This window comes from Haliotis asinina, chromosome 7 (genome assembly GCF_037392515.1).
Source record: "Haliotis asinina isolate JCU_RB_2024 chromosome 7, JCU_Hal_asi_v2, whole genome shotgun sequence".
Lineage (NCBI taxonomy): Eukaryota > Metazoa > Mollusca > Gastropoda > Lepetellida > Haliotidae > Haliotis > Haliotis asinina.
In genome coordinates, this window is record NC_090286.1 from 32879086 (window position 1) to 32893928 (window position 14843).

The following is a 14843-nucleotide window of genomic DNA, read 5'->3' on the forward strand; positions in this document are numbered from 1 at the left end:
AACTTTGATCTGTGTAGAATTGATAGTTTGATGGCAGATGAACTACAAGAATTATGGAACTGAGGTTTTGTATTTGAAACAATTACTTTTGTTTAGATGTTCATTTATTTGTTGCATTGACGAAGAAATGACTGAAGGTCATGGGACTCTTGGAAGAAAATAGGAACATTCAAGAATCTTTCTCAGAACCCTGTATTACATGAGGCTGCTTGATGGATGGCAATTAGTTCATAACTGATCATAATCAGTTCATAACATAAGTGTAACATAACATAAGACATAACATTTCTCAGAGACATTTTTCCCTGTTACATTTGAAGCTCTTTTATGAAAATCCAAAAAGTTGAATAGTGACTAACTACTTGCAATTGTCTGACAAATTATTGCAGTACAATTGTTGCCCAACTTACGTTTCTCACAGAAATCTCCAGCAGAACCAAGAGGGCACAGACATACATGGCTGTCAGCGGAGCGAGGACTGCAAGAGCCGCCATTCTGACAGACAATGTTGTCACAGATTCCCTCGCTGCACTCCCCTGGAAACAAACACAGTCGTATCACAGCAGGTTCAAACATGGCAACACTTACGCATCAACTATACGATACAATACTGGCCCAAATCCAACTTCTTAGCGCTTGTTCCAGCTTTATAGCACCACTATAAGTTTGTTTCATGAGACAATATTCCAGTGGGGACAATGAGGTTGCAAACTAGTTGCAGATTAAACAAGTCAACAATTTGGATTACTTTGACAGAATCTCTGTGTTTCATCCTTTCTTGATATTTTTACATCTTGAGATTCAATGGTTAACGTAGGTCGTTCTACACTGCACTAAGCATAATGACAGGGGGTCACTTCTGAGCGAACATTTTAACCACTAGGTTACATAAGTGTCCAGAGAATCAAGTGACTCATGGAAGAGGATTGACTAATTCAACTGAGATATGATCATATTCAATCAACAATGTCACCAGTTCAATTAAGTCCCTTCTCATGTCCACGTCAGGTTGGTGTGGCCTAATATCCCAAAATCCCATTTTAACTTAAATGTGAAATGTCCACTGATTCTAATGTCATGATTTGTCACTGATTACAATGCAGTTCTGCATCAAAAGTCAGCACAACCATCCCCATCACTGTACATGAGGCAGCTACTCACCGACATTGAGTCCAAACTGGGCATCCCCAATTATCTCCCCCTTCCTCATGTCGTACTTGTAGCCATTGATGCTCAGTTCCTGAACACAACCAACATACTGCTTGGCCGTGCCAATGCGGTCAGCAATAGAGGACATGTTGCTGTAACCTCCCAGGTAGAGGTGGAGACGCAGGGTGATACGGGTGTATGCGCCCTGAAGTATGCAAGAGTGAGAGAACATGGTTTATTTTGGCAATATCATTGTGGTGGACACCAGAAATGGGAATCAAACCTGGATCTTCAGCATGAACAGCAACTACTTTGACCACTATGCTAACCAAGAGCAAGCACCCCTGAAGCAAGATTTACATACATGCATGCATGCATGGTTGAGGGGCTTCATTTCTGTCAGTGAGTACAAGAATTGAATATCAGAATCAGAATATCTTTTTGTGTGCTTCAGGAATAAAATGTAAAGCTGTATTCCTAGTGATATCCTGGTATTCAGCATGGCTTTGAGGGCAGTGTATTGTGACACATCATAAAGGACTGGCACTATGTTCAGGAATCCCATGGATATGGCTCTGACTAGCCAAGATGTACAATCATTCTGAATCTGGGATTTGAACACAGGGCCAGCAAATCCTGGCAGAGAACTGTCTGTTCTTTTAAAGAAATGAATTCAATCCAACTCAAGACCTTCCCACAATAAACTCTGAGTTCAGGATGAAAGTAACTCCAATATTGTAGCATAGACACTGACAATGGTATCACTGGGATCAGTTTATGGAACTTACATTGAAACAGGGAATAATCAGGTATTCAGACCCATGCAAATCCTTGCTAAGGTAAGGGAGTAAAGTTCCAAAGCATACTACAGTACCTTATACTACTAGGCACCTGATACACTGTATTTGGAAACCCAAACTGTCCAAACAGATTGTACACATATCAACCCTACCAACATATAAGTGAGTCAGTGAGTGAGTTTAGTTGTACGCCACGCTCAACAATATTCCAGCTATATGGCGGCGGTCTGTAAATAATCAAGTCTGGACCAGACAATCCAGTGATCAAGAACAGAGCATCGATCTCCACAATTGGGAACAGATGACATGTATCTTACCAGTCTTCACTGACCAAGGCAGAGAGCCTGACCACCCGATCCCATTAGCCGCCTCTTACAACAAGCACAGTCGCCTTTTATGGCAAGTATGGGTTGCTGAAGACCTACTCTACCCCAGACCTTCACATATAAAGACCAAAGGCTGCCCACCTGTGCTGTGCCTTCCACAATGTCCCCCTCATTTAGCTGCAGACCAGCACCATTCTCCTCCCTCTGTACTGTCACCTGGTTCCACTTGCCCAGAGTTACCTCCCCTAGACTGCGCAGTATACCAATGCCTGTGCCACAGTCAAATCTGAAACAAAGAAGAAAAGAGTTAATATGGTCAATACCAAACATTATACATGTCACTCATGTAAAAGAAAATACTATTGCTCCCCTCTGCATTATAGCAGGACATTAGGCTTTCGCCAAGAGCAATCATGAACACAAAATGGAAACCAAGCTCATAAATCAACCAATGGCCTGTGAAGAGGAGAATCTTCACAAGCACTCAATGACAGCTCTGAAAGTAGATTCCTAAGATTCAACATGTTTTAATAACTGATGCAATCATAGCTGTCTGAGACCAGACAATTGTTGTTCTATGCAGTTTTTGAGGGGTGAGTTGACCCTAACTTTTGCACTGTCAAAGCACCTACATGAGAATAGTTTCTAAACCTGCCTGCATGGTTATGTTGTTGGAGCACCCATCTGGAATGCTGGAGGTTAGTTTCTTGGGGATAAAACCAAAAGACTTAATTAAATGAATGAGTTAAGTTTAATGCTGCCTTAGCAATATTGCAGCAGGAACATCATAAATGGGTTTACACATTGTATCCATGTATGGAATTGATTCGGATCTTCAGTGTGACAAGCAAACACTCTTACAACTTGGCTACCCCATCAACCCATAAGACTTTAAAGATGATACATGCAGTTGCTCTACCATCTGAAATTAGAGTATATATATACTGGGTGACTGGAGTAAATCTGAATAGACAGGGATCTAAGTTACAATGGGGCATGATATTCCAGTGGACTGGCACTACAAAACCTGTATTAGTCCATACTGACGTTAGCACATGCACACACATACAATCACCCAAATACAAATACAAGTGACAAGACATCCTTTCCACACACGACTCCACTGAACTAAGATACTGACCCTGATCATCATACCGAGTTGCATTAGACAATCTCAGCTGAAAACGGAGCTGATAGCACAGTTCCATCTATATCATGAGCATGTGTTAATGAATCTCAGTGGGGATGATACCAGGTACTTTGAATAAACTTTGAGTGATTTAACTAAAACCTATTACTTGTTCATATCATGACTGAAACATTTATTTCAATTTACACAATTACGAAGCATGATCTGTATCATGAAAGAGTTAAAACTGGTATTGAGCAGAATAAATATATTAATGGATTCAAGGACATGTTTTCAGATTTATTCCCCTTACACAGATAGACCTTGCTTCAGGTTCCACAATAACAAAACTATTAAACTTCTGTTTATTGAGCCTTCACGTTTCTCACTGCCCATGGCGTCCCTTAATGATCCATTAATAACACATGTATGTAAATTCCAGCTGTAATTATTCCACTGACAAAATTTATTTGCACACAAACAGCATCCCCATGGTATTCAACCTACAATAACCATTTTAGTGTCCAAGACCTGAGTTTAGACAGGACTATGCATCAACGTAAGGGCCAACATCTGACCTTGACAGCATGTGGACCATGATGCAGAATGCTGATCATGCAAAATTTCAGCAATATCATCTAACTATTCACCCAGTGGGTGATATAATGAGCACCAATCCAGTTAAAATAAGACAATGAGACCACAAATCATACAGGGAAAAATGAAAATATATGCATATATTCAGTCTTTCTTTCATCTCTCTCTTCCAGGTCATTGGGGGAGCCTAGAGGTTAAAGTGTTTGCTTGACACACGGAAGACCTGGGTTCCATTCCCACAAAGGTACAATGTTTCTGTATCCACTGTCATGTTACTACTGGAATATTGCTGAAGGTAGTGTAAAACCATACTCACTCACTCACTCACTCACTCACTCACTCAGGGCATTGCATTCAAACTACATGCATTTGTAAGTGTATATTAAAAAATGTCATCAAATATCATTAAATAATGGCTGTCCTGTCTATGAATAAAACACAATAAAAGACACATGACCCCACTGAACTAAGTCACTGACCCTGATCATTATAGTGAGTTGCATTCGGCAACATACTATTGACTATATTGGTAAAGATGTGCTCATTCAAGGTACCTGAAAGCGCTAAAAGAAAGAATGAAACCAAACAATGACCTAACCTACATTAAAAATTCGAATCTTCCGCACATGATCATCAACACAATTTAAAGCCCATTTTAATCTCTTCTTCAAAATACCCGGCAGTCAAATCACCTTAGGCAAACTCCAGTCAATTTGAGTTATTTTTGGTACAAATCATTAATTTGCTTCAATCAGGCCAATAAACAAGTTAAGGTTCAAAGTCGAGATTGCCAAACTAGCTTCCCTGGATTCCCCAATCAGTGCTGAATTCTCCCCGTTCTGCTTAATTGAAACCAGTACCACAGAAAAAGATTAGTTTGACACGCCTAAATTGGATTCAATAAAATGTTGTACAAAAAATTTAGCTGAAGCAGAGGAGCCCATGTAAATGGCTACAAGATTCAATAAATCAAATTGTTTAAAACGCACCCTCTGGAATTAAAAGAAATAGTGGAGGCCCATCAGAATAAATTCCATCGACATTGAAATCAATCTTGGTAATAGCAATTACAGCTGTACAATAAATACTTGTAAAGCAAGATTAAGGACATTCCAACAGCTGACAAGTGTTTAGGGTAAAAAGCCTGGAATGTCCCACTAAATTCAAGATCAAACAAGCAAGAGAGAAACATGTGTCTGAGTCAAGTTTCATTCATGTTCTGTTTTCTGCAAGCGTCAGGGGACATCGTGAGTCCAAAGAGACAATGTGGATTTCATTTGATCTCTGTGACTTGAACCAATTATAAGCTTGCACTGTGGAACAGATACATTCTAATATCCAAGTAGGCTGTCAGCATCCTTGTTGAGTGAGTGAGTAAGTGAGAGAGGGAGAAAGGGAGAGAGGGAGGGAGGCAGAAGCAGGTCCACTTTGCTGAAACCGACAGGTATGGTTCTTGGGTATGGTTCTGAGGAGTGAGTGAGTGAGTTTAGTTTTACACCGCACTCAGCAAATATTCCAGCTATATGGCGGCTGTCTGTAAATAATCAAGTCTGGACCAGACAATCCAGTGATCTGAGCAGCATGAGCATTGATTTGCGTAATTGGGAACCAATGACATGTGTCAACTAAGCCAGCAACCCCAACCACTCAATTCCATAGGTGGCCTCTTACGACAAGCATATTCGTCTTTTATGGCAAGCATGGGTTGCTGAAGGTCTATTCTACCCTGGAATTTCATGGATCTGGTGCTGTGGAACCTGGACCAAAAGCATAGTTGAACCAGGATTTGAAGAATTTTGTGTTTTCTGGCATGTCTAAGTCATGCAACAATGAACATCAAACTGCAGCCCCATCAAATCACAAAGTCCATTAAAATGTTTCTTGAAATTTATTTATTGTTAAATGCCATACTCAGTGTTCCAGCTGTCTGTAAATATATGAGTCTGGACCAGACCTTGAGATTTCTGAGTCAGTGTACTGTGATAGACAAGCACATGTTATCAACCACTGGTATCCCTAGTCTAAACATCAACGAATTACATCCTGTCTTCTTCTCTTCCCCCTCTTAGGTGCTCGAAGGTTATAGTCACATGACTTTATCTCACTGGGTACCCATTTTCTGCTAGGTGAACAGAGGCAATTTTGAACAGACTCACTTGCCTAAGGTGAGACCACATGTACCACATGTGCTTTGTTGTGGGGCTGGAGCAAAGTCCTGGAAACTCTCATAAGCTGTACTGTCAAACATGGTCACCCATCCAAGGGCTGCCGATCACCTTGTCAAGTGACATGGTCATTGTGGCAATAAACAACATTCATTCATGTACTCTAACCACAATACATGACATGGCTAGAAATATGGATCTTGTGTGGAATTAATTATTAAATTTTCTCACGGAAGTTGAATAAAAACAAATTTAGTTCTCTCAGACTGTTACAAAACTAACCCAAAAGTTTAGATTAGCTCTAAAGGAATCAATAAGTGTATTTAATGTTGTTTGTTACAAGTCATGGGAGCTGTTTTCCATCAGAAAAATGTCCTCAAATACCAACACATCTCAGTCAAGTGCAAGTTAACCGATATGTTTTGTAGAAACAGTGCACTTTGTAGTCTAAAGATGCATCGCCTCAATGCATGAAAAACACATTTCCATAGCAACATTTGCTGGCAACCATGGGAAACAATTCCAGATTGGAATCATATAAGTCAAACAGAAAAAAGCAGTGAAACAATTCTTAAGAACAAAGGTTCCTGAAAGCTATATACCACACTGGGAGTAGTGAAGCTTAATTCTGGAAAAGTACCATAGGCAGTATCACCGCGGCTGTGTCCCATACTGACAAGTAGATCGTTGCTATCATTCTCCAACAGTCTGAACTTGAAGGTCAATTATTTGAAGAAGACCCAACCTGGTGCAAGGACACCAGAGACCATCTTATGCCATGCAGTTTATATCTTGATATTTGAATGTACATTAAATACTTATGTCACAGTCAGAGTAGTACCCAAGACACAAATACAGAGATTGGATGTTAAAAAAGTAAGATGTCCCACAGTTGCACAATGCAATTCATTTGTTGACTTATTCCAAGCTCTAAAGTAATCATAAACAAATACATTACACCTCATTATTTCATTAGTTCATGAGACCCTCTTATTTCCTGAAAGTAACCTTAAATTAACCCAGATGTCGTCTGAAACCCTATTTCTGTGCGTCAAATTTAAACCATGCTTAACACAGATCAAGCAAATTTGTGTGCTTTGAGCAGGATATGAAGCCTTGAAAGGTATTTTACACATATTCTCCTTCTTAATATCATTATTGCTGAAATACAACAGACAACATAACTATGTATTTTTATATTTTCTGTAACTTTTCTTGCTTTTGAATTATCTCAGCACATCAGTTTGACATGCAGGGAAAGATGGACTTGATACAGCAGTTCCATAGAGAATCTGTGAAGATCATGGTTAGAACTGGTCTTTATCAACCCTTGTATACTGTCACGCCTGCTGACTTAGAGCTGCATAGAGTGATGGCGATGTTGATCACAGGATTGTCTGGTCCAGACATAATCATTTACAAACTGCCTCCAAAAAGCTGGAATATTGCAGAGTGCCACAAAAAAAGGATCCAACCAACCAAACATAGGTGTGAAACAAGCGTTCACTTAAAGACAACAAAATTATGAACATAGAGTGAATTTAATTTTCATTTCTAGCATATCTAAAGGATGCAACTCTATGAAGCTTTGTTAAACACTTCACTATAGATCAGAATCTGTCTAAAATGGTGCAGCACTCATGTCAAATTATCCCAATGCTCCACCTGATTAAATTTGAGTATGACCCAATACTTAATAGGAAGGTCCAAGTGCCCCACCAGGTTAATATTAGGTGGGTCCCTTATAGATTTGGGTGTTCAAAGTTCTCAGCTACATGTATTTCCTTAATTTGTATTTTTTTTCTGAGACATGATCATTCACATTCATGACAGAAACCCAAAATAAAAAAAAATCAAAAATCAAAAGTTACTCAATGAAAGATTTTTAGAAACTCATGCTTTCATTGGATGCACTTATTACAACCACCATTGAGGAATATTATAGCATGCAGATTAAAACTGGTTCACTTAATAGTCTTTTGCGTGATTGCGGCAAAATCACCAAAGGCTCACATAATGCAATTTTTATCTGTAATAATATGATATTAATGATACAGAAACACACTCGGTCAATAATCTCTATTTACTGCATTATACTTACTTAAGTCGCACTTGTATTTTGGGAATGGAACGTTTTCAAATATTTTGTGTCCACAGGACGCAATCCAAATTTCTGTTAGCAGCAATTCATATTTTGAAACAGAAATGTTGCAGAAACTCATTCAAGGTTTATCCCTGGAGTCCTCTGGGACACAAGTAAACATCAAGCCCTCTCTAGATGACTTAACAATGATCACCTCAATATGAATCGACTCTGTAAGAATATGTAAAAACTGATTGTATGTCAATGTATCAACAGTAATAATAAAACACTGTGTCTATACTGCAGTGAGTTCGTGCCACTAAAGTAAGTGAGTGAATATTGTTCTATACCTCATCAGCAATATTGTAATTATTCACAGTGAATTTGACTAAAGCAAACACCTATAAGCAGTGATCCCTCTAAAACAAAAATCTGAACTTTGTAAGAAAGACATCTACACAGCGAAATCTATTTTTCAGGAATTTGGTAGATAAGTTTGATTTTGAAATAGCACTCACAAATGTCTAACCAATGAAACTTTGATAATTTACATACAGCTTCCACAGTTATGATGAAGGAATCGAATATAAGCTTTTCTTCTATGCCCACAATTCAGTACAAATTTAATTCAGTTAGTGTTTATCTCCACAATTATGCAAAACATTTCACGTGTTTGTGAATGGTGTCTATGCTAATCACATCAAACACGCCACAGAAAAGAACCAGTCACCATCACCATTCTTTAATAAACTTTAACAGAAATTTAATAAGCTTTAACAGAAATTTAATAAAACTGTCAGACAAATCCTTAGAGACTGAAAACACTGAACACTACTTGAATGCTAATCCTGTTACAAAAAGTATCGCTGTGCAGTACTTTCATCATTCACTCTGCAAAATCATCAAAATTTTTATCTCTTGGAAGATTCAGAACCTTAGGAGCCTGTTTGGTATGGATCATATCAATAAATTAATAAAAAACTATGTATGAGGTATCTATTTTTTATCAGATCATTGTCTGGGAACATTTGTTACAAATCTATTAAAAAATAAGATTTTTCTCCAGTTTTCTCCACAGAGATTCTGTGATAAACTCAGTGAGAGAATCAATCAACCAGAGGTAAAGAGACCGTTTATCATGGTGGTGTAGGTAGACAATCCAATGGAAGCAAAACATGCAAAACCTCAGTCAATAAATTGGACCCATTTAACCGTACCACTGTCCCCTGATAGAAATGGATGCTACAACCCATCCTCTTCACTGCAACAAGCAGACATTTCAAGCAACGTCCCAAAAAAAGATTTCTGTTTAAACTTTCCCTCTTACATGAGAGGATGCAAAAAAGGTTAGATTGAGATATGAAGTGGGCTGCTTTAAATGGCCTTTTTCCTGACTTGTTTGGTTAACATTTCAAAAATCAATAAACATTCTGTCTGCACGGACAAGTCTGTTTATTCAATGCCTGCTACTTTGTGGCCTAAGAAACGAAACATACATAAGTGAATGTTATTTCCGAGTGATCATACACAGAAGTCGCCATGCCCTATCCATCAAGACAAAGTGTTTACTCCACAGAAAACAAATAATGTTGCACAATATAAGCAGAGAACAGGAATTTCCAAAAATAATGATAGGGTATTATTTGCTGTACTGTAACAATATTTTGTCAGAACTGATCCCAAAATACTACTAATATATAATTCAAATTAATTATTAAGTACCTATCCCTAACAAGTCTGATTGAAATATCTCCTACATATCATCAGCAAGAGTGCTTAGTGAACTGGATTTGAATGCTAATAAGAAGAAATAGGCATGGAAAAATTCTGCAGTCACTGAGCATCCCGATTTCTTAGGGAAACCAAATTTATTGTACTTGCCTCACTCAAGCTCAAACAGGTATTTTGCCATTTTTCATTGATTTAAGAAATTTAATAAAGTTTAAATGTTGGTATACATGTTTATCATTTATATTTGATCTGTTATATGAGAAATGATAAGAAAGACTGCAGGTTGCCAAGTTCATGTGCTGAAATAGAACCTCTCTGTATACTTCAGTTACCTATCCACCTGTTAAGCTAAGATTTGACAGTTTTATGAGCATGTATGTAAGATCAAATTTACTGAGCATTTACAAAATATTCAAGCATACATGTACGAAATAAGCTTAGTTGGAATTGAGTTTTCACATAAATACTTGCACAAGTTACACATATCCATACATCTGAGAATGGAATTTCCGTAAATTTACAATATGTCTGCTTGTGGGAAGAACCGTAAGTTATGCAGGTCCCCAGATAGTTACCACCCTTTTTATATATATTTACATAGTGCCAATATTCAGATAATCTGCTCAAGGGTGGGGGGCATGGCTGGCGAGCTGGCTAAAGTGCAAGGATAGTGATCCATCGTGCTTGACAGGATCGAGCAAACCTGTGACTGTGTGTAAAAACCTTTGAGTCAACTTTGTGTGCAGACTCTTTCAGTGTTGTCACAACCCCTAGTATACAGTACACAACCCTGTGCACTTAAAATAACCCACGAATCCGTTGGTATAAGACCAAATGGTGGACACATGAATACATGCATACACCTATTTGCGGGTATAGCAACGTGCAGTAAACTTGGACAAAGTACTATGACTATGTGTTCAAGCCCACAAAGCTGTGAATGGGTACCTCGTAAGGATGCAAAAGCCACATTAACACTGTGCACTTAGTGGCTGCAAGAGTTGTATGATCCCCATGGAGTTGATTGATAATTATGCCAGAATTATGAGACTGATATCCAATGATCGAGGGGAATACAAAACACCTTTGAGCAGGTGATTTGGATATTGGTGGTATATAAATACATATAAATAAAGTAAATACCGCTCATGTGCAGCCAACAAGCAAGGTCTGACAAGTCAAGATATATAATGGGCAAATCAGGATTCGAATCTGTTTATCATATGTTTCTGGCTCCCCAAAGGGATGTAACTATGCACAGTGAACTGAGGAATATGGCTGGGTCAGAGGTTTGGGCACTCAAATTCTCTGAGTAACATTTTATCAGGTGTGACGAATGATTATATTTATGGCCACTTCCTTTAGATGTGAGTGCAACAATTTGATAAAAATTATTGTGGCAGTTTTTATTAGCATATATTTCCTATGTAATTTTGGAATGAAATAAAAATGTTACATTGAGCAGGGCTGGTACTACAAAATCATTGCTCTAGACAATGACTAGACACAAATACGTACATCCTGTCGGAAAGAGAAGTTAAAATTCACATTGCAATCATCTGAGTCATGGTAAAACTTTCTTTACAAAAACCAAAACACAACAAACAGAATCAACCCACAAACTCTTTTTATTTTATTTCCCTTTGTATTGACAGACCCTGTAACAGAGCAAGAACTGTTCTCACTGACTGTACTAATCAGTTTTCAGGTTTCAGTTCTGTTTCCTTCACGACGTAACTTTCAAAAACCTTATCATTCTCTGCAACAAGACAGTATTTGTGAGACACGGGCCCAACTTGGGGCCAAATTATCTTACTTCCATGTCACAGTTAAGATTTCACTGGTCCATTTGATCTCGATAAAATATTATATATCCCACCTGGGGAAAATACTACATTTCTGAGTGGGAGAATAAAGTCCTTATACCCTCACACTAGAGAAAATTGACCGTACATAGACTTCTGACAATGTGAATAACCCCATAATGAGTGAGTGAGTTTGGCTTTACGCCATTTTAGCAATATTCCAGCAATGTCTTTGCATGGGATACCAGAAATGGGCTTTACACATAGCACTTATGTCGGGATCGAACCGCTTCTTCGATGTGATGAGCAAACACGTTAACCACTTGGCTATTCCATCACTTGCATAAAGCCATAAGCTTTAAAGAGAAAGTCACATACAAGTAAATCTAAGCAGATTTCAATCAACAGATGATTTCCATCAGTTTTCAATGTGTTGTAATTCTTTAACAAAGGCAGATACAAACTTGTCAACGTGAAAATTAATTGTTACAGCATCAATCTGTGTGTTATTTGTCAATGGGCAACTGGACTAGACTATAAACAAAGAAGCACAGCCACTCTTACAACTATAACACTTAAAGAACTGGATTGGAATAAACTGTCAAGGGCTGAGGCACAATAGAAGTGGTGGGGTAGCCTAGTGGTTAAATGTTTGGTCATCATGCCGAAGGCCAGGGTTTGATTCCCCACATGGTTACAATGTGTGAAGCCCATTTCTGGTGTCCCCTGCCTTGATATTGCAGCAAAATTGCTAAAAGCGGTGTAAAACCAAACTCATCCGCTCACTTCTCAACCAGTAAATGGTTTGAAACCACTTTGGAAAAAGATTTTGACAAGAAATATATGTTACAACACTTGTCTCCTAAAAATATTATGCACAAGTCCAAGACTGTCCTCTTCATAAACATCGAACAAAATCTGCTGCTTTAAATGACATTATTTCTAAACGTGACAAGTTTGAGCTGCCTAACTGTAGTAAGTTTTGCTAAATTGAACTGGCTGATCCGAGACACTTTTCACACAATTTCACATGTCAGTCGCATTATCCACTGAAAACTTTAAAGCAACAATTAAAACTAAAACAAACTTTTCTTTCTTTCAACCAAGAACTTTCAGGGATCTTCCACCAACAGATGGAAAGCAGCTTGGGACATATCAACTTATCATTATTCAAAACACAACATCCTGGTAAAAAAGTCTCTTTCTTCAGCGACAACTCTCATTTGTGCCAAAATGCCTCTATATGCAGAAAAATGGGGTATCCAATTGCCATGGCAACTGATTGAGATGCCAGAAATCAAAGACACTGTATGGAAGCGTTGAGATCATAGAGTAAACCTTGCATCACCTAAAATGACAGACAGTTCCTTTCTTCGGATAAAAATAGGTTTGTGAATAACAAAGATACGACAAGACAAATGGTTTTTGCCCCACTTGAACAAAAATCAATTGGAATGGAGAGGTATTTAACAGAAAAAGTTATAGAATTGATTAGCAGTACATCAAGTCTGCCAACTTCTCTGATGAAAACCCATACATTGTAATCCCCTGAAAACACAATCAAAGTTAACAAACCATAAAAGTCCTTGGGTTTCTACATGCTCAAAAGGGACCTTGTTGAAATTGAACATTGTTGAGGCAAATTCTTGGCCTGGTGTCATTTGATCTTAAAAGGTGTTGAGTCTGTGAGTTCTCTGTACCATAGTTGTAGGAATTCATGGTTCTCGTTCACATTCTGCTCATGATTTCTGAGCACGGAAGAACTGCTCTGCAACAATTTCTACAAAACATTAGCTATTTCTGTCTATAATCAATTTTTATTTCCAGCTAATAATCATTCACTTTGGCATTTCTTGGAAAAACAGTCCATTATTACTATTACACAAATGCAACAATTCAAAGGACATTAGATCATTAATCCTAAAATGTCAGAAACAAATAACCGCTGATGCAGAAAATATGGGTTTATATCAAGTACGAATGTTCTATGATCCTTGTTAAAGTTGGATAGACTTCATGTCATGATGACACTGTCAGTTCTATTTACAGTTAACATTCAAGACAATGCTAGAATACCATCAGCCGGGGAACCATTCAATGCAATGATGAGATTTGATCAAACATTATGTCTAATATGTGGAGTATAACGGCAAAAAGTTACGAGACAAAATGTTATTAGGTATGGGTTGTTTTCCAGAAAATCTCTGCTATAGTATCCTGTAGAATTCTCTAAGTCAGTTACCATAAAACGATTCCAGATTATCATTGTAAGATTTCACTGAACCTTACTTGGCATTGCATTTGATGTTTTGGCATACCCTCGAACACAGTTGTTAAAAAAACTATGACATTGCTTTTAGACTTTAAAAAATAGCACATTGCCTTTAATCATAAAATCGTTGCAAACAGCTGCATCAAGAAACTTTCACTCACTCAATTGATTAAAAAAACAAGACATTGCTTTTAATATTTTTAAAATATGGCATTTCGATTAATTTGAAGGATATCAACTTAATAGGGTGGTAACTGATCATTTTTCATGATCGGGGCAAACCTAATATTCAATGATTAGTGGATCTTGTTACATCAAAGAGAAGAATTTTGCACCGGCAGTTGTGGAACTTAAAATAACAATGCCTTGAATTTTAATATGATGTTACACAAAACTGTGCAAATATCATCTTAGACATCAGTCATTAATCGTACTTATGAAAACTAAAAATATAACCACAATTAATTTCTATTTTCCTATAAAAATCGAAATTATTTTGTCTTTAATAACTTGGTGTATTACTATTCAAGGCCTTCCTCCCTTTGATTAGTCTCCTCTCAACATTCACAATACCAGACTTTATATAAGATTCAATAAATCATAGCCTTCATGACATCTAACAACAGCAGTCTGCCATCTGTCATTAGGGTGCAGAATCAAAATAAAGCAATAAAGCCCTCTTTTCCATAGTGACTCAATCAAAGCTAACGCAAAGATATCGCCATATTCAGGCACTTATGAAGGAGTTTCAATGTACCTCTTTCACTATGGAAGCTGGAGTTCTGC

The 14843-nt window shown here is 37.7% G+C and overlaps 1 protein-coding gene across 1 annotated transcript in view; it reads right to left on the minus strand.

The window, feature by feature from the left end:
* LOC137292154 (pikachurin-like) overlaps positions 1-14843 on the minus strand; it is a 139714-nt gene that overhangs the window by 18339 nt on the left and 106532 nt on the right. The window contains exons 5-7 of the mRNA XM_067823700.1: positions 2417-2561; positions 1162-1354; positions 411-536 (exon numbers count right to left, since the gene is read on the minus strand). Coding sequence (XP_067679801.1) covers positions 411-536; positions 1162-1354; positions 2417-2561 — 464 coding nt within the window. The remainder of the gene's footprint in view (positions 1-410; positions 537-1161; positions 1355-2416; positions 2562-14843) is intronic.